The 21788-nt window shown below is 42.7% G+C and overlaps 1 protein-coding gene across 1 annotated transcript in view; it reads left to right on the forward strand.

Annotated features, from left to right (window-relative positions):
- The window catches only part of fndc3ba (fibronectin type III domain containing 3Ba), a 104378-nt gene that overhangs the window by 55972 nt on the left and 26618 nt on the right, over positions 1–21788 (forward strand). The window contains exons 5-13 of the mRNA XM_086156364.1: positions 1211–1442; positions 1549–1714; positions 2816–2946; positions 15535–15593; positions 19044–19195; positions 19331–19390; positions 19521–19659; positions 20023–20076; positions 20295–20419. Coding sequence (XP_086012490.1) covers positions 1211–1442; positions 1549–1714; positions 2816–2946; positions 15535–15593; positions 19044–19195; positions 19331–19390; positions 19521–19659; positions 20023–20076; positions 20295–20419 — 1118 coding nt within the window. The remainder of the gene's footprint in view (positions 1–1210; positions 1443–1548; positions 1715–2815; positions 2947–15534; positions 15594–19043; positions 19196–19330; positions 19391–19520; positions 19660–20022; positions 20077–20294; positions 20420–21788) is intronic.

A 21788-nucleotide genomic window follows, 5' to 3' on the forward strand; every position in this document is an offset into this window, starting at 1 on the left:
TTTTTTTTAATTTTTAAATGGATTTCACTATTTCAAAAGGTCAGGTCTACAGTGCTTTTATTCCGTTTGTTTAACTGCATCGGGAACATTTAAAAGTAAAAAGAAATGACACATTATTCTGCTGGCTTGAGCTTTGTGTTTTATTTTCGTGTGACGATCCACATGTTGTTTATGGTCTGCTTGACGCAGACGTCCTCGTCAGAGTGCAAGAACATAGTCCGTATCAACATCCACGGAACTGCCACTTTGTTGTGATCTCTCCGACTTGCACCTCCGGGCATCAAATGCATACGTGCGGGAAAATCCTAACAGCCGGTTCCTGCAGACGGTGCATGTAAACACGCGTGTTTGGAACACATCCCTCACGGCGGACTCCTCGATGTGTTGATTTCACATCTGTGTTGTCCTTATCTGTCTGTGAAGGAATTCATTCTGGGATGTAATGGGCTCCCATCCCATCTCACTCACTCACTCACTGTGTGTTTCATGTTAATCAGATTAGCTCACTATCCCATTGATTTTGATCTATTTTGGGAGCAGGATATTGGAGCATGATTTTGGAAATACACCCATAAGAGCTGTTTGTAATCCATTTCACCCAACTTAAATATACTATAATAAAAATTAATATAATATGATGACAAGGCTTTGAAAATTAATAAATGGATGTACAGGACTGTCTCAGAAAATTAGAATATTGTAATAAAGTTCTTTATCTTCTGTCAAAAACAAAAACAAAAATGTTGTACATTCTGGCTTCATTACAAATCAACTGAAATATTGCAAGCCTTTTGTTATTTTAATATTGTTTATTATGGCTTACATCTTAAGAAAACTCAAAAATCCTATCTCAAAATATTACAATATCATGAAAAAGTAATATATATTTTTTTTAATTGCATTACAGAAGATAAAGAACTTAATCACAATATTCTTATTTTCTGAGACCGTCCTGTAAGTTAAAAAATGGTGAACGCACAAGCAAGGAAATGATTATCAGTGAAGACCAAGTCAAAGGAATTACTTCCTCATTCATTCATCGAATCATTCATCTTCTCTTTACTCTTATTCTACAGAGTTTTATGTATGTCTTGAGCAGGAAGGGTAACCGAAATTTCAAGTGAACTAGTCTCAGCGTTTAAATTCCTAAAGCATCATGATTTTTTTCCTTTTTTTTAAAAATTTGCTCCGCTCTTGTTTTTTTTTGCAGGTGCTGGAGGATACCACAGGGGTCCGCAGGGTGGTGGTGACCCCTCAGTCTCCAGAGTGCTACCCTCCCTCCTATTCTCCAGCTTTGTCCCCCACACACCACTTGCCCCCATACCTCGCTCACCCCCACTTCATCCCCAACTCTCACTCCTTCTACCCCCCTGTGAGCCCCGGGGAAATCCCCCACCACCAGTTCTACCAGCACCACCTTCCCCCCATGTACGGCGATCCAGGTATGGACGCTCCGAAAGGGTTCATCGATCCGTTTTAAAGAAATATAATTAAAAAAAAGATTTGGCAAGAGACCAGTTCAAATAATCTCCTCTCCTTTCCCACCAGAAATCATTCCAGTCTATGGGATGTCTAACTTTATAGGCAGGGAGGACTACAATAAGCCACAGCCCAAAAAGATAAAGGAACAGAGACTAGAGCGACAGAATCGACTGAATTCTCCTCCTTCCACGCTCTACAAGAGCAGCCTGGGGTCGGCACACAACGGATACAGGTGAACTTACTGCCTGTTTTATGTTTAAATTGTGATTAACGCACTGATGTTCAGTCCCTTTTTTCTCAAAAGATGACGATTGATGATTTAGTTTGAGTCGTGTCGTCTTTAGGTTTGCAGTATTATTAACATATGAGTGCAATGAGGGCCAAACAAAGTGGAATGTATTTTCAGTTTTTTTTTCCCCCCACATAAATGTTTAATTACCGGCACGTACATCCATGAGCGTATTTCAGACCCTGACGTCTGCCTGCTCACTGAGCTGAGGCGGCTCGTTGTGTTCTTGACACGAAACCGCCGCTTGTCAGCTGAAAAGTGATCGGTGAGCTGGGAAAAAGGGACTTGAGTTTAGCCCAGTCAGCCCCAAAGCATGACCGCTGCAGCGCCGGTCGAAGGTGGGAGGCGGTCACCGTGGAAACCCTTAAATCATCCTTTATGTCTCATACCATATATTACCAGGGCGGCAAAATGACATCGCCGGGAAAACCGAAAGCCGAGTTTCTGACTGGAAAGTCAAAATTCACTAAGAATATCAGACCTCCGTTTCACAGCTGGATGGTGTAATAGCAGCGGCGGCCACTGTAAACAAGATAAACCCTGCTTACCAAGCTGCTCATTGGGCCGCCTTGAAAACCCAAACAGTTCTCACCTTAAAAGAATTCGGGGCCGAGACGGTTATAACGTTGCACATAAAATGTTGTCACACGGATATCAGGCGTATTTGTCAATAGTGACTGATTGAGAGAACGTAAACGTTTCATCATTGCAATAGCAATAAGTGATCAGCTTATTTATCATATTCAGGGTCTGTGTCAAATTGTGAATTGGGGTGTGGTTTTTAACTTTTTTGTAAATTTTTTTTTTCTTTTGTAAAACTTCTGAAAAAAATATGTTTTTTTTTTTTTTTTATTTTAATTAATTTTTTCTTGTTTTATTTGTCTCTTACTGGCAGGCGCTGATTTTATTCCGCCAGTGTTACATCACATTTGGTTATTTCACATGGAAAACAGTCTCTGGGAAGGATTTGGTTATGGGAAAAAAAAAAAAATGTGCATAGTTCTGTCCATATGATTAACTGCTCTGTTTTTGAACATGATCTAGCAACAAATCACATGCCCCATCGCTCGGGTCAGTGGGGTCAGGAGGTGGAGTCGGCAGTCCTGGAGGAAAGAAACCAGAGAGGCGACTTCGCAGCAGTCCCAGGAACAGTGAACCAGAGATACACACACAAGGTAGGACACGGACAGCATCGCTGCTTAGGTCTTGACTTAATAAAGGTTGACTTGTGAGTATTTAGTCTGATTTTACCGATTTCCTTTTCAAACATCCAATATCACCTCTGGCCCGCCTGGTCCCGTCAGGCACAGGCACACATAAAAACCACCTTTGAGCATAAATCGAGGTTTAAAACCGAGCCACCTCAAACAGACATTCTCGAATATCCGCAAATTGCAGATTGCTGTAATATCACCTCCTTTTTATTTCCAAAATGGAGGATCCGTTCGTGAGAATACCCTCTCTGACCTCTTACCTCGGTCACATCGTCACTGCCTTCATTCTGTCCATCCTCCAGATAAAATCCTCCCTCATTTACCTGCCCCCCCGCCCCCTCTCTCTTTCTCACACACACACATACAAAGTCTCCCACAAAAATGAATGGATGAATGCATTCTTAGCTTACTGGGGAAGGCAGAGAGAAAGAGGGGTTGTCTCGGTAATCGCATAGCTGAACCTGTCCCTGAACGCTATCATTTTACCTTCTCTACAATACGGGCCTTGTTGGTGAAGGCTAAGCCACAAGGGTGGTGGGTTGAGGAGGGGGGTCGGCGAGGAGGGTTGGGGGGCGGCCACATACCTGTAGGGTCTTGCATGAGATGAAGGAAACCTTTTGAGTTTGGGACACCGCGACTCGGTATTATCGCACTTTCACATACACACAAACACCATACAGAGGTATGTGGCTGCACACACACACACACACTATCTTGTGGTCCTGTTCCTGCTTAATGACACGTCTATTCACACGTCAGATGTTGGTCTGAGTTATTCACGAGCACAGTTTCTTCTTAGTTACACAGGGCTGTGTGCGGAGGGGATCACAGGAAACCACATAGACTCATACATTCATCCGTGTAACGGTCAGACTGTTTTAAAGGCCCCCTCTAGACACATTTTTAGACTGCTTTACCATGATTGATATGTAAAGTTTGTAATTTACGGTCATCTTCCTGCATAAATAACAAAAAGGAAAAGTTTCCTGGAAGCACATCTCCGTCCTCGTCGCGAATTTCATGAAGCCTCGCGCACCACCTTTGTGTTGGGGTCTGATAGCTGTTAGCTTTGTTTGCTTAGCTGTTACCTGGTCAAACCCGCAACCCGCGGGGCTTCGCTCTCAGAGTCTCCGAGAGGGAGCCCCGCCGGGCGGATGACCTCCACGGTTGCGGCCCCCCCCGTCGCAACCATCGCTTCTTGACCGTCGGCGCTCCGGCCCGGGCTCGCCCGCTGGCGCTTTTGGCAAAACGGATAAATTCTCCCCCCTCGATTCATACCTTGAAATTTATGAGCCATCAATTTTTCTTGTTTTGTCCCTCAGAGCGTCGAGTCTGATTAGTAACAGGCTCGCAAGTAAATCTCTGACTTCTTCTTGACTGTCACAAAACAGTATCTCCAGCGAGTTTCACTGTGGAGTCGGGAAGCATGGACTCCAGTAAGACGTGCCCTTCTGGGAAATAAAATCATGCTCATGGCCGTGTTCGCGCTCTCGCCTCCATGCGTGCCACCGCACTGCATTTAAGTCCCTGGAAAATCGCTGGGTTGCGTAACCCCTGATTGTTATCATCGGACATCCAAGAAATACACCACTTGGGTCAGGTTTGGATACTTTTGGGCAAAACCCAAACCTGAAATTACCATTTTTGACACTTTTCTCTCATTTCCTTTCTTTTTCTTTTTGAAATTATTGGGAGATCTTGCACAGAAAACCTCAGAATCAATTCAGTTCAAAAGATGCTAACCCGGTTCATCCGGTTTCAAGTTTGAAAATCGCGAATGAAAACTAAAGCTGCAGCCCGATGTCCCGGAAGCGATATTCCTTTTAAATCTACAGAACCCGCCGTCCACATGGAAGGGCAACCATCCCTTTTGCCATCGGATATTGTTAAAACAGTTACTAAAAGATAGTTATATCGGTTTTTGATCGTCAGTGTTCCTGAAATGTGTAATTGCATGCTTTTAAATTATGCATTTGGCTCAGAGCGTGCAGCGAAAGCGATAGTTAGAGTGTTTCGGCTTATGCATAGACACGTCACCGTTGACACTCTAATGGAACTTCCGAAGTTTTAAAACGACAAGTAAAACTGTGTTCGCTGGAGTCACAGAGGAGAGATTTCTAAATCCCGGGGTAAATAAAACATATGCAATCTGCATTAGTTACTATGGCCCGATGCCGGAAACACAATTCGAGCGGATTTCGTTATTTTGTCATACTGAACTTTAAAATGGTGTGTCTCCAACATCTGCGAATGCACGCACAGACATACACACACACACACACACGCATACACACACACACACACACACACACACACACACATAGACACACAGAAGAGGCAGTGTTTGGTGGCAGTAAGGGAGACTGTACAGCTTCTTTCACTACTTACACACAGTGCCTTGCACACACACACACACACACAGCCCAGGCTGATGAACAGAGAGTCATCTTAGGGGACTTCCAACGGAGGAAAAGTAAATGATGTAGACGGCAGAGCTTATGAGTTTCGTACTTTATGTGGCCTCCCTGCTAGCTTACTGCTGCTCTCAAACCAAATAACCTAACACGTATGACCAGCAGGAGCATCTCAACATGCTGCCAGTTGTCTTTTCTGGTCTACTAGGGTCTCAGTATTGGGCTGGAGATCAGGCTGAGTCAGCATGGTGTAACACACACACACACACACACATACACGCACAGGCAAACATCCCATGACTGAGCTTCCTGTAAATTAATCAGAGCATGAGGGTCCAGAGGATCAGTGGGAGGTGTGGTGGCAAACAGAGAGAAGAGAGCCATGGAGGATTTGAAGGACAAGCCGGAGGGGAGGGAGATAGATGGAGGGAAGGGTTCGGTCGAGGAGAGAAAAAACGAACCAGAACTCCCTGCATCAACATCGCAGGGAGGAGAAAGATGGAAAGACGGAGTGAGAGTCAAAGAGCGAAGTACAAACATTCCTGCAAAGTTGCCGCTTGGCCTGGCGCAGCCAAGTATGGTCCAACTCGGAATACCGCTCGCACATGCACCCAGACGTGCACGCACTCCCAGCCGCCTACGCTTTGCCCTTGATGCCCTTGCTCCCTCTTTGTGTATATACGTGTGTGTGGCTATTGCCCCAGCGCCAGCATGGCAGCAGACTGACTTGGCGAGTGCGGCGTCCATTCCCCAGTAAAGCCAGCTCAACGGGCCCTTTTCTTCAGAAGTGAGCTGCTTGCTGAGCAGAAACAGATGTGGAGCCTCGTCTCCTCCGTTCCTCCATCTTGGCTCCGCATCATCATCATCATCATCGTCATCATCACCACCACCATCGGAGTTCCTGTCCGACACTCGGAGAAACCGGGATTTTCAGCGGGAATAGTTGAACCGGTTCCCCCGTGCTCCTCCGTCGACGCCGCCAAGTTCTGCGACGTGTGCGATGAGGGCCGGGTCCGCCATATTGGCTCTGTTGCACGGGATATGAAAGACATACAAGGGAAAATTGAAATCCTTTCAGAATGATAAATGACCAGATTTCCCTTCCCTCGAGTGCATCTCGAGCCGAAAACAAAGCAGACGGTTTCAGTCGTATTTAATCATGACATCACATAAGTTATCTTGTATTTTCCAAACTCCTGTCAGCGTGCCAGTACCATAGATTAAAACAAGGAAACATTTATATGCGGTTATTTCCTGCTATGAGCCAAAATAACAAAATTTAGACCATATATTATATACATTTTCCATTTTGTTTGGACACCCTTTTTCATCTTTCTTATGTCCTTATAGAGCAAGAAAAAGCGACACCCCGGAAATAAAAGGGGAATGCTAGTAACAGTTTTTCAGAACTTTTTTAAAGAACAATTAATTGAGAAATTAAATTAAACTGTTCCAGCCATAGTTCAGAAGTTACCCAGTATTATCTAACTGATATTTTCTTCCTTTTAAAGCTGCAAGCAGTGACAGATTGCTCTTTGTGGACGTTCGGGATATATATAATACATATATAATACATATATATATATATATATATATATATATGTGTGTGTGTGTGTGTGTGTGTGTGTTTGTGTGTGTATACACCACGTATATTTTCTTGCAATTTTTTTTTTTCAAATGCGTACCACTTTAAAAGGTATTGCAGTAAAAATTAAAAGAAAGGTTAACCCGTGCAAATTCAACTGTCCCTTAAGGACTGAAGTATAAAATATCTAATGAAAAACTCCTCAAGTTGTTACTTTAAAAAGTAATTGATGACATCAATGCAGTACAACCAAGCAGATAATTAAAGTGCCACATGCAGACGAGTTTTATCCCAGAGTTCTGGATTAATTTGGTTCCAGCGCCAGCGTCCTGACAGTTTTAGAACGGAGATAATGATGGAAAAATCAGCTTTATGAACGCACTGTCCTCTGAGGTTTCGGTGATGTCATCGCCATTTGCTCCCATCGCCTTTGACCAAGTCATGACTCAGCTCCCATTTTAACATCAAACCCCTCCTGCTGTAACTGTAGTAACACACTCCCACCTCTCTTTCTCTCTCTCTCGCTAAGCCTGTTTTGAAGTACATTACCATGGCGATAATCTCAGCTCCATCCAAACTCCCGACTCCTTCCCACAAACCCAAATACGGCCATGTTAGCAGGGCAACATGGAAGGCAAGCGCGGTGGCAGAGAAAAGCTGGAAAGGACAGGATGCAGAGCAAATAAAGAAACCGCGCAGATAAGATGAGAATAAAAAGGAAGAGCGGAAGTGCAGTTATTTAAATCTATAAAAGAAGACTGAGAACAAAGGATGACTTTAGCACTAAAGGAATGCGTTTTCCGTTTATCATGTAACAGGACTAGTAGGATTACAAGGGGAGGTTTGATTGGCCGATCGCTAAGTACGACCCGCGTTTCCTTGTCCGAACTGAGCCAACCTTGTGATTTAAGTGGTAAAGTCAACACACAATCAAACCGCGGCACCTGACTGCTCGGGATTAACCAGAACTGGGATACGTAACGTTTAAGTACTGCCGACCGCCGCAGCTGGGTTAAAATTAAGTTTGACCTCAACAAGCCAAGTAATTGAGTAGATAAACTGCACAAAATGGCAGACGTCTTTATGTATTTTGTACTTTATCTGTCGGTTGCAGCGTTATTGGTTTCCATTAAAGGCGTTCGTACACGTGTGTATGTGTGTGTGTGTTTAAGCGGCGCACACGACTGTAAACCATCAGGCTTTTACATTTTCTATATTTCGCTTCAGATTGGCTTCCCATGCTGCTAAACTGTTTGGATTTCCCTGCATGGATAGGGTCCCTGCAGAGCCCCCGAAACTCGAGAGCGAGGCCCGGCTCTCCGGAGAGTCGACTCAGGGCGTCCTGGCAATGAAGTTATCCTTATCGTGATAGTTTGACACTCATGGAACTTGAGTAGTAATAATAATAATAATAATAATAAGGTATTATAGATATGAGTGATTAAGCTAATGGTCTATTTTGATTTTTTTTATGTTTTGAAAAAAAAAAAGTCTATGTGCTATGAAGTTTTCAGGCTGTTTCAGGCTCTAAAAATTGAGAATAACATTAATCTTGCAGTGCTATCATGCTGATGCTTGTGAGTATCCACACACACTCACAAAGTGCATATATCTATACAATCATCTGTTGTATGTACAACTTTTAATGAGTTTGTAATGTTGTATTAGATGATTGGTGACTGTGTTCATAACGCATCATGAATACATTTTACACCTTCATCATGCACTTTTATTTTGATAATCCTCTCAAGAGTTAGTTTATTGTTGATAGAAGTCAGAGAACGAAGAAATGTATTCATACTTTTTTTTTTTTTTGGCTTTCTATCACTACGTCTGCTGCCGTATTCCGTCTCTTCTTCTCTGTTCTTGTATTTGTTTGCCTTTCCCTCTGTTTTCCCGCTACTGTAACCCTCCGCTGCCGTCCTCCACACATCCGACAGCGCATTCGTCCTCCTCTCTGTCTGCCAGGGAAAAAAAAAAGATCACTCCCTGAAGACTTTTTGGGCTGAGCAGGGTCAGATGGGGTCAGGGTCCTGAGAAATTCAACTCCCATAATCCCTCACGTCCGAGCCAGGTCACTGCGGCGTTTACAGCACGACGCACTTCCACAGACGCGAAACGCACACAACTATCCTGTTTTGGGAAAATATCGCTTTATGTTGTTTTGGCAGGAATTGCTCTATCGGGAGGGAGTCGTGTCAGTTGAGGGCTGCTCCATAAGTGATATAAGAAAGTTATTTGCAGAAATCCGGTGGAGGCGGAAATGTAGAAAATTAGGTTTTGTGCATTCTTATAGTAACTTTTTTTTTTTTTTTTTAAGTTTCAGTCCAAATGAGACACAGGATGCCGTTATTTCGGGCACAAGTGTACAGTGTAAGAAGCGTTCTTCTTGCAAACAGTGTTTCCCTTGTCTGACATGTACCCCTTTCATACACACACAGACACACACATACATACACACACACACACTTCTGGCTCTGAAAACCTTTCATGATGGAGCAAATCAGTTCATCCTGCAGACGTGGTAGCTTTGTTGCACAGATTGAAAGTTCTCTCCATGATATGACGCCCAAGAAATCAGGTGAAAAGACTGTGTTTCCCTGTCTGCGTGTGTGTGTGTGTGTGTGTGTGTGTGTGTGTGTGTGTGTGTGTGTGTGTGTCCTTCTGTGTGTGTTTTTTTTCTCCTCTCTAACTCCTAACTCAACTTCTCAGTTTTTCAGTGCCAGTTTCCCACTCTGACCCCCCTCCCAGTCTAATCCCCTTTATAAATGGTCAGAGTTCTGGCGATGAGAACCAAACCTTCGCCATGACGACCACAATTTCAGGCATGTCCCGACCACTTCTCCGCCTAGTCTGTGTGTGTGTGTGTGTATGTGTGTGTGTAGGCCAGCTGTTGAACAGATGGAATGCTCACTATGCGGCGGATGATAATAGTGTGGAATTCAAGGCCTCTCAGTCCCCATTTTCTTCTTTCCTCTTCTCCCTCTTTTTCTGTCCTCCACCGCCTGTCCTTCCTCTCATCTCACCATCTCTCTGTTCCCTCTGCTTTCAGCCGAGTGTCCGTCGCTTTGCTTTGTTCCTCTTGATTAGAGGACTCTAAAGATGGGTATCCTATCTCACTTTTAAAAACACACACATACACACACTGCATGCATGTGTGTCGAGTGGGGGCTGAGTGAGCAGCCACTGCCGCATTTTTTACATTTTTTTCCCCTCCAGGCCTTAAAGGTCTTTTTCTGTCCCAGCGCAGACAGACTGACTGAGACAGAGGCCGTCATGCCGGAGGAATGCGACCGCTTTGCTTTTCGAAATGACTCATTTTCACTGTAGCCCCTATTTGCAAGCGATGACATTAATTTCTAAGCCCGTAGGTGTGCAGCATTTAACAATTATCATTGTGAGCACGCATTCGCAGGCGGCAAGGAGGAGTGACGGTGGGCAGTAGGTGGGGGGGGGCAGAACGCAAAGGCTAGGGGCCAAATTTACATTTGAATTTTTAATTAATCCACAGCGTGTTTGTACATCGCAATAAGTATTTTTCCAAAGCTCTTTCCGTCGATTTTACATCTAGTGTCAAGGGTGGAGGAAGTCGGGCACATTTATTTTCTGCAGGGACAATAATAGCTGACCGGCGACTGGACCCCATCCAAATTTTGAGACAGATTTAAAAAAAAAAAACGCTTGATTGTATTTATGAGTAAGTGACGGAAAAGTTTAGATAACATCTGGCGCTTTGATTCAAAATCAAAGCTTAAAAACGCGTTTATTTTTAGGAACTAGTTGAAGGAGACGGCATGTCCATATCGTGAGCGAAATAGTTTGATTTGAACGAAAACAAGGATTTTCAACATTTTGTTTCTGCATGCTGGAGAAGACTGTATTGTCGACGTGGTTCAGAGGATGCTGGCGTCGAATAAACTTTTGTCTCAAGCATCGGGTTTAGCACGTAGACAACAAGCGACAGACCCGACCTCTCAACCAACTCCAGACAATAATGTTGGCTCACTTCTTTTTTTTTTCTTTTTTATCCCCACAATTTAAAAAAAAAAAACTCTTTGCAGAAATGCTTCAGGTTGCAGTCCTCCCACAATCATCAATAAAAGTTGAGAAATTTGTAGCAGATGAGTATTAACTCACTGCTGCATGTCGTCCACAGGATTTTAATATCCTTCTGAGGTGACGCGTTAAAATTCCCCAAATTTGTGATGTCACAGCTTTTACGCTTGGGGTTGGGGGGGGGGGTTGGGGGGGTGGATAATCCCCGTCCTGACCTTCAGATTCCCGTTGAATAAATGCGTGCCTTTTTGGAAAGGTCACCCTCTGCGAAAAAAGTCGTCGGAGGTGCTTGAACTCGCATTGAACTATTCTTCATCGTCAGCGGCCGGCGATGTTGATTAAGGTTGTGCAAGAGTCTCACATTCTCCCGATCCGTCCTCTTCTTTTCATCCCCTTTCTCTTCTTCTGGCTCCCTTTTTCTCTCAATTTCCTTGTGTTTTTGCACCTAATCTCTTACCCAGACTCCTCTCTCTCTCTTTCTCTCCGCCGTTGATCCCACAGTGTCTCTGTTTCTTCCTCTCAATCCCCCTCTCGCCCGGTTTTGGCTCGGCCCGCCGCCTTCTTCCCCTTCCTCCTCCCCTCCCCCGGTTCTTCATTCATCTCCCTTTCCTGCCGTCCGTTTATGCTCCCTCGCTTCGTCTGGTTGTCCTCGGCAAACATCACAAGCGGTCAGACGCAGACAGGATGTAAGGTCAGACTCGGAGAGGAAGAGAGGATGCGTGGGCAGCAACTAAACAGAGTAGACAAGAGGTGAGGGACGGCGGAGTGTGTTTGTGCGCCTCCGTGTTCGGGTTTGAATCGGTTACTGTTTCGGCAGCAAGTCGTCAAGTCTCAGCTCAATGGTGTTACTCATTACGTCACTTTGTCCTTTGACCTACTGATGTTGCAGCGTTACTGCTGTTGAATTTGGTTTGGATCGGCATCAAGACACCATCGGGCCCAACAACGGTTTGATTATATTAAAATTTCACACGCATTTTATTTTCTGAAACAGTAAATGAATATTGCCCCTTTTAGATACATTTATACAGGCTCATTAAATGAAATTCCCTAAAATATCAAATCACACTAAAATATTATATAATAATTTAAATAAAATATACTAAATATTAAATATATACACTAATTATACACTGATTATTATAATAATTATTATACACTATGAATTATTATTGTACGTATATTATTAATAATAAAAGAATTATTAATAATATACGCACTAAAAACACACATTAAAATATTTTGTTTTTCATGATGATAAAATATTTGATCGATCACAAATCCCGATTTGAGTTAGAAGGAACTTTCCCCATTTAACACGCATGATTATATTCATATTAACCAACAATGACATTCTAACAACACTGCAGCTGGACATGGAAAACATCAGGAAATAGCAAATATTGTCAATCTGTTAGGCATAAAGATGGAAGAAATGCTATGAATGTTTAGAGAAAAAAAAAAAGGCATTTATATGTTATTATTGATCATACAGGCAACATAGTGATATAGATTGGTTATTAATAGCAGTGACTGCTGCACGGTCCGATCCCGTTGCCCGTCTAGCGCGCGCCCGAGCCGCCAAAAACGCATCATTCCGAAGTTAATGATGTGTATTGTGGCGGCCGCAGATGTTGTTTCACCTGAGCCGGGACGGAGCTCTGGGCGTTGTTTGGCGAGGTTTAAACAAACGGGGCAGGTGGGGGCGTCTTTCTGCAGACACAGATGATGTCACAGGCTAGACTCCTGCTTCTGAAACAAGAAATTCAAGGTGGGATCCAGCATACCTTGTAAAACTGTCCGGTTGGGAGGAGACGTGTGCCATCTATGGATGTGGTTTGATTAAAAACATCTTGATGTGTGCACCCCCCCCCCCCTTAATGTGACAGCTGAAACAATACTGTAATGGAATTACCCCTCCGCCTGTGTCGGCTGGGTTCGCCTCCTTAGACAAGTCGCTGCGCGTCCGCGGCGTTAAAACAGGCCGTATTCTACCCTTTTTTTCCGGTCGTCTCGCGCGACGAGTCGGCCCATTTGAGCCGCTCACGTCTGGATCTGGGAGTCCCAAAGTGCCTCGACCATTAAATGAGGATATGGCCTTCCATCTTTTGTGGAAACACAAACGCACAGTAGCTTGACTTCAATCACCAATCTCCTGAAATCTGATAGGGTGCCTTTAGAAACACACACACACACTTGCATGTTTTTGGTGCTATTTATTCCGTTAAATACACACAGACACACACACACACACACACACACACACAAAGGTCAAGTTGAGGTTGTGCTTCCATGACATCACTGTTGCCATGACTCATAAGTGTACCCCCAGGCGCAGAAAGGCCCTCTCCTCCACAGAACCTGTCAGAGGGTCTAAGCTACTAACACACACACACACACACACTTTCCACACAATCTCTCATTCATCACTTGATCCAAGAATACACTGATCTGAGAAACACAAGCTGCTCTGCACACAAGTGCATTGTGAGTTTGTGCACTCGACTTTACAATGCGTGCTCATGTTGTGTCTCTGTGTAATGTAAGTGTGTGTGTGTGTGTGTGTGTGTGTGTGTGTGTGTGTCAATCTCAGGCGACTATAAGACATTGATTAAACAGGCGGGATTCCAAATGGGTCAAGTATTAATGACACTGCCTCTCTCTCTCTCTCTCTCTCACACACACACACACACATAGACACACACACACTTATAAATCCTATGTGATTTACAGTGGTCAGACTGGATGGAGAAAGCAGGCCTCCACTGGTCGGAAAAACCTCAATCCAGGGGATCACACAGGGGGAAAACTTCCATTACATACACATGTGCGAACACACACACACACACACACACACACACGCACGCACGCACGCAGACACACACACACACCTCCAGTTGCCCTTTTGACAACCCCTTGTGTCCACTAAATCACCTCTAGATGCCAGATCTCTGCATGGTTGAGTGTTTTCTTGCATTTTCAGCTCCACAAATCAACATCCTCATGCCCTTGGAGCAGTCCAGCCCACCTGACCCCCTTACAGGGGGTCCAGCACCCCCGTCCAATCCGAAAAGCTGGCAGCAGTCTGCGGATATGATTTGGTGTTTCCCAATATTCGTGTCCAGCTCGCCAAAGACGTCTCGAGACGATTTGGCGTTGGTTGGTTGAACGTAACATGTAAAGTTTAATCGCATTTTCTCAAAGGAAAGTGAATAAAGACAACAGGGGCCCCTCTAGGAAAACAAATTCATAAAACTTTCAGTGGTTAATGACTTAATGTGATTGAAAACCTCTCTGTCCGACAGACTGAAACGCTCCTAACAAAGAGGGAGTGCTCGTCTCGGAGACAAGCGGCGTCTGAAACGTCGGATCTGACCTCTGATCCCAGCTCTGTCGCAGCTCAACCGGCCGAAATGAGACATTGCATTTATATTTCAAATTAAAAATAACTTAAAGTGAAATGGTTAACATCATTCATTATCTAATGAATGATCATCTAATGATTTTTTACATTTTTATTTTTTGCTGATACAAAAATCATGTTTCCGCGCTGAAACACCAGAAAAGTATGAGGCTCTTCTTCTTGGGGACAGTATAATGTGCATTAGTAATATTTAATCAAGCAGTATTAACAGCATACAATTTTAAAATCATAAAAAAAAAAAATGAAATAAATTATCCTTCTCTGCTATTCATTGATATTGTGTTCAATGTCTCAGTTTTGTTGTTTGCTGGGTGAGCCAGTTGAAATTATACTTCATGATAATCTGGGTGAAACTTTCTATTTACTAATAACTCAAACCAGACATGAGATTTGATGAAATCTGTTTTTTTTTTTTTTTTTTTTTTTTGTTGTCTCTGTTCAATCGATCTGTTTCAGGAATTTATAAGTAAGGGTTTTTTTTCTCAACTTGGAATTTTGTTCCCCTTCTCTAAAATTTTGCAGATTACTGAGTTAAATCCTTTTTTTTTATTATTGTGTAGAGGTTAAATGGGGATTCCAAGTCAGATTTTTTAAATTTATTTATTCTCTTCACATACTTTATTTTCACACGAACCCCAGCTGGCATTTGGCAGTGAAGTACGCGGATATCACAGTATAATGGGTTCCGGGAATCAAGAAAAATGGTGCTATTTTGCAAAATTGCGTGCCTCTCCATTCTCAGCCAAAGATGCTTATGTCCAACCATTTTTGAGACTCGAGATCTTTTTCTTTTTTTTTTTCCGCATCTGAATGATCAAATGAATGTTTCGAGAGTCCTTTTTTTTTGTTCTTTTTTTCTAAACTTATCATTTTGTACTCACGTCTTACAATTTTTGAGCCAACTGGCAACACATATACCATTTAGGATCTTTCTTTACAAGTCCTTTGTAAGCCTGCCCTTGTTTTTTCTGATCCACATAAAAAAAAAGAAAAAAAAGAAAAAAAATATATGTGTATAAAATGTCCTTGTAGTTGATTTCTGATGATTCTTTTTCTTCTCGTCTCCTCAGATCATGATTCAGAGGGGAAGCGTGTTCAAGACATGCTGTCTGCAATCGACAAACCACAGGTTGGTACGCATACCTTTTCCCACAGCTGCACACACACACACACACCCACACACACACACACACACGCATGCACGTGTACATTCACACACACACACACGGTTGAACCCAACATGGTTTTAACCACTTTCATCAATCACCCCCCTTGTCTGATGCAGACATAGCTCGCGCATGATATTTTTTTTAATGTATTTTCCATTTTTCCGTCCTGTCTCTGCGATTAACATGAAAATCAGATGCTTTCAGTGAGTTGGGGGGGGGGTTGACTGGTAAATGCAGTGCGTCACCGCCGTCCTGAGAGCTGTCAGGGCTGGAGTTGTGCTAGAGCTCAGCCCAGCGTGGCCACGTGAGGGCAGCATCTGCTCGTCCATGCCCTTTTTTTTTTTCTTTAATTCATTCATTTTTTTTCCCCCCTGGCCATGGCTCCTCGTCAGAAATGAACTTTCTTTTTTCATTTTATTTATTTATTCCTTTTTTTAAATATTCCCAAGAGAGAAGGTTCCAGGTCCCACTCGCTCATAGGTTCCTCTCCGAGTTGCAGTTGGCACAGATTTTATTATTATTTTTTTTTTGTGTTAGTGTGTGCTGGTCAAGAGATAGAGAGCGGAATGAGGGGAAACTGGCTCAAAGTGAGAATGCGGCAGAGGTGATAAGAGGAGGTACAAGATTTTTGCTCCTCTTAACATACAGGAACATGTTTTCTTAACCTGGGACGACCTTTAAGTCCAATTCTGTGTTCGTGTGTGGTGTCACTTCTGAGAAGAAAACACGGAGGCCTCGATCACCTTTTCCTCGTCACAAATCTAAATCCTCTGTCGCCCCGGTAACCGCCCTCCCCCCATCAGCGCATCCTGGAAACTCTGAAGTCCCAGTCTTCCAGTCATGGAAAACATGGAAAATGTGAGAACAAGAAAAAAAACTGGGAAGTCTCGTGTTATCCTGGAAAATCAATTAAATGGTGTCATACAGAAGGCTCCTCCAAACACTTTTTTCAAGTAGTAAGATACGCAAGACTATTTTTGAATAGCTTGATGAAATATTGATTTTTCCATTTCTTTTTTTTTTTTCCTCCCTTGAAGGAAACCACCTCAGTTTTTCATCACAGATACTTCACTGATAGTCTGCTCTAGACAACAACAAGACTGTGTTTAAAAAAAGAAAAAGAAAAGATCAATAGCTGCAACTCTTAAACAAATTACTTCCACTCAGAAGTTCATCTCAGGAACAGTCAATGAGCAGAACCCGCGTCTGTTTCTGAAAGACACCCTGTAAAAATTCTGGAAAATGCTCCGCCGTAAAGCAGATATGCGGTAGAACGGACGCAACGAGAAAAAGGGGTAGGGACCCCCAGAAATCGGGGTGATGAAGAGAGAAAGTTGAAGGGCGAAGGCCGCCGTTTGGAGGTCCGTGGTTCCGCGTAACCTTTGGAAGCGTCTGTTTGCTGTCAGTTAATGATCAGGCGCGGAGGGGAGAGAATATCGCCGCTCGCCTGCTAAGACAGGATTTAATAACTGTCTGATCTGAAATCCCATCCCCATTCGTCACAGCGCCGCCGCATCTGCGACACGGAACACCCTTAATCCACCCGCGGTGTGATCGAGACAGATTAGCCGCAGCAAGAGTTTTCGACTCCTGATTGAATTATCCTTAAACAATTTCGTATCCCTTAATCCCCCAGAAATGAATTCCTATCGGATTTGTCAACACGCAGCACCGGCCAGCTCGATGCCACCAAAAAAATGTCTCTATTTTCAACATCAAAGTGTGGTGCATTAAACTATTTGACAATATAATAATTACTGCTTTACGTGCATAAGAATTAAATGAATCGGCCTTATATCCAAATCCACAGGGATAATTAGATATAAAAGGCTTGTAAAGGGGCTTAATGACCCCATACAGTTTGTTCCAGGACTTCCAGTAGATCGCCTTGGGCCAACATCTGCACCGCTTAACTTTCTGGCCAAATAATAATAATAAAAAAAAAAGAAAAATACAGCAGCCTTTATCCCCGAGGCGATCTGGACGCACCCCCTCTGCAGCACAACTAAAATATAACCAGGCCCTTCACGTAAATGATTTACTTGTCCCGCTCGGCTAATTGGTACTGAGGCGCGCGCCAATTCTTATAAAATAATCAGTTATTCTTTTAATGTTTTTAATAGGGTTTCGCTTCATCACGCCCGTGCCGCGTTGTACGGCAACCCTCACACTCAAATCTTTAACGCTCACTTTTTATTGAGTCTGCAGTTAATTTACTTTTGTTTTATTTATCGTTCTGGAGGCCGTGATTTAAGGTGCGCTTTGAATGTAAGACGCTAATTTGACTGGTACAGTGCAGCCGTGTCCTCATGGCTCTCTGGGTCACGCACGCCGATGTGCGAGCGTGCAGAAAAGATGGAGGCGATAGCTTTGACTGGAATCACTCAACGTGCGTGCTGCCGTACATGCGGTTTGAGGTCGCGAGATCAGTCATGCACGCTTTTAACGTCTTTAAAATGCAGAAGGATCAGCTGAGAGAGGCGCGGTGCTGAATTGGAGGGAAATTATTCTCTTAACATCTCCGTGTTTATGTCACAAGGTCTTGGAAAGTCACTTAACAGAACTCACAGATGTGACAAACACATGGAATAAAGAAGGAAAAAAAATGCATATCATCTGATTTTTCCTTGGATTAAAAAAAAAAGAAAAAGGGTTTTTTTTTTTTTTTTTTTTTAAATCTGTATATTTATAATAATAATATATAATATATTTTTTTATCTATTTCTCCTTTATTTAACCAGGAAAGTCCCATTGAGATTAAAAACCTCTTTTTCAAGGGAGTCATGGCCAAAAATGAAATACAAAATATCATATAAATAATAAAAAAATAAGAAAATAAAATGTAAATATGATCTGTATAGAACAAAAACAAATGTATGTACAGGACTGTCTCAGAAAATTAGAATATTGTGATAAAGGTCTTTATCTTCTGTAATGCAATAAAAAAATTTAAAAAAATTACCTTTTCATGATATAATATTTGGAGATAGGAGTTTTCTTAAGATGTAAGCCATAATCAGCAATATTAAAATAATATAAGGCTTGCAATATTTCAGTTGATTTGTAATGAATCCAGAATGTATGACATTTTTGTTTTCGTAATTACATCACAGAAGATAAAGAACTTTATCACAATATTCTAATTTTCAGAGACAGTCTTGTATGTATATATTTTTTATTTTATTTTTTTCATAACAAAAAGCATTTCCAGTATGTATTTGTGGATGTTATCATTATGTATTTAATAAAACGTTAAAAAATGTTTCTGTGCAAATATCGACGTAATAACCTGCGGCTTATAGACAAGTGCGGCCTGTATATGTACATATTTCTTGGTTTGTTTATGTTCAGCCGGTGCGGCTTATATTCAATAATCCGGAAATGACGCTATATGTTTTTGCTCCTTGCAGGTGTCCAATGTGCAGGCACGGGCTGCACAGTTGTCCTGGGCCCCTCCTGCGGGGCTGGTGAGCAGACACAACAACGGGATGCCCGTGTCGTGCTCCTACGAGGTTACTCTCTCGGATAAAGGGCGTGATGGGAAATACCGCATCATATACAGGTAGGACGCACAGTCCCAATCCCAGGCTGAAAAAAAATCCCATCTTACGGTTTACATGTGAGTGCGGCATCAGGAGCTCTCACCTTTGTGTGTTTTTTGTGTGGATGCACGTGTGTGTGTGTGTGTGTCACACAGTGGTGAAGAATTGGAATATCACCTGAAAGACCTAAGGCCGGCAACAGACTACCACGTACGGTACGGGATGTGTATTTATATCACGGTTTGAAAATTTCCATTTATAATAAGTACGATAATCTGTCCGCCTTTGATTCATCCCGAATCCACGGCGCCTTCTGATAATGTCGTCTTGCGTGTTCGTCCGCAGGGTGTCTGCCATGTACAACTCGGTCCGTGGCTCTTGTTCAGAGGCAAGCTCCTTCACCACGCACTGCAGCGTCCCCGATGTCCCGTTACCCCCGAAACTATCCCATCGCACCAAAAGCACCCTCACTTTACAGTGGAAGGTACCAGAAAATCTTGATTTTACGTCCAATTCCAACATGTCTACCCCACTGTATTTGTTGCCGCCTGCAGCGTTGGTTAACAGTAAAAAAGTTATGTTATTTAGAGCTTTAGTTTCCTTTTTTTTTTTTTATTCACCTTATCAGGTATCTCCTCCTGCTTTATCGTTTCATGCTGTCACCAGTAAAGGGACAGGTCACTTCAAAACGGATATGAAGCCGAACAAAAAAAAAATAAAATAAAAAATAACATGACAGGTATTTTGTCTGACTCAGAATCTGTGTCTTATCCCCGGCTTATCTCCTCTTTTTTTCCTTTCCTTTTTTTTTTTGTCCTCTCCCTCTTGTCTCTTGTCATGTCCAAAGCCTCCGGGCGACAACGGATCCAAAATCACAAACTACCTGCTCGAGTGGGATGAGGTAATTCTCTCTTTTCTTTCAGTGTCCGTCATCTGTCACGGCTTTACTAGTTTTTATAAAAATGAAGAAAGAAATAAAAAAAATACCAATGGATGTCAACATTTAACTCAGACAGGCGGTAATGACGGGCGATTTACGTCCTTACACAGTTTCTTTCTTTGCTATCTTGCACTCTGTCTGAGTTATTCCTGTGTTTTTCCCTTCCGTCTCCTCTGCAGGGAAAGAAGAACAGTGTTTTCAGAGAATGTTACTTTGGGAGCCAGAAACACTGTAAGCTGACACGGCTCTTCCCCGCCTGCGGCTACACGTTCAGAGTGGCCGCGCACAATGACATCGGCACAAGGTACCGTCGCCATATTATCACCCCCCACCCCCCCACACACACACATACACACAGATGCACTGAGGAAAAAAATGATCACACCATCATACGTAGTTACATAATGTTGTGTCACATGAGGACAGGCATCCTTGTTTTAGGTAAATCAGATTTGTGATAGGGACATTTTTTTTAAATTTCTTCCGCTATGACTCTTAAAAAAAAAAAAAAAAAAATGCTCACCTTGCCATGTCACCTGAATTTACAATTCACATCCAGCCTCCCTTTCATTTTGGCGCTTTTATACCGCGGATTGCGAAGATGTTGATATCTGGAGAGTGATGCGGCAGCACAAGGACACACATCAATCATTTTCACGTTGGCTGATTATTGACTGATCTTCTTTACAAACAGTGATTTTTGTAAGATAAAGCAAATATAATGTTATAAATATGAAAATTCCTGTTTTGGTGCAGGTGTGGGTAATATATCCTGCTCCTGCCTCCCTTGTTGTGAAATTGCAAGTACCGTATTTTCTGCACTATAAGGCGCACCGCATTATAAGGCGCACCTCAATTAATGGCCTATACCTAAAAGAATTTCATATTTAAGGTGCACTGCAACAAAACGGTCAGATAAGTCAATCAAACTTTATTAATAGAATACAAACCAACATTCTCACAAGTCTGTTCACTCCCAAAACAAGTTAGTGCATTCACAATACCAGGGGTCGGGAACCCGCGGCTCCGGAGCCGTATGTGGCTCTTTCGTCCTCACACTGCGGCTCCGAGTGGCTTGGGAAAATGAATTATAAATATTTAATTGAAGTGTATTTTATTTGTGTTAGTTCCTTTTTTAAATTGTAGTTCTACATTGGAAGATTGTTGTGATCTTGAAATATTAAAATAAAATATTAATGTAATTTTTCGACGCTCAAAATATACGTCACACTCTTGGAAGCCAGTATACCCGCCAAGACGCCGTCAATTTGTCGAGACATTAAACCACAGGTAGGGGAAATCTGAAAAAGCAGTGCATACAGTGGTGCCTTTATTTTAGAAGTCAAAAAGTAACGGTGGCTCCCAGTGTTTTCTTTTCCGTGGAAAAGCGGGTCCAAATGGCTCTTTGGGTGTGAATGGTTGCTGACCCCTGCACAATACGGTACCGTACGTACCGGTCGCTCTTACCGACTCCACTTGTCACAGTTTAAGCGTTTCATAAAACGAAAGCACCAAGAAGGACCGCCTCTAAATTCATTGATGTTAAGTTCGAGTGTTTGCCCTCTAACTGTAGCCATCTCACTTTGTTGCAATTTCCTTCGGGATTAATAAAGTTTTTCTTATTCTTATTCTTATTCTTGTTCCCTTGGAAACTCTGCTTGGTCGTCTTTACT

The sequence above is a fragment of the Fistularia commersonii genome, chromosome 1, assembly GCF_037954325.1.
Source record: "Fistularia commersonii isolate RoL2024-O1a breed Wild chromosome 1, RoL_Fcom_v1.0, whole genome shotgun sequence".
Taxonomy (NCBI): Eukaryota; Metazoa; Chordata; class Actinopteri; order Syngnathiformes; family Fistulariidae; genus Fistularia; species Fistularia commersonii.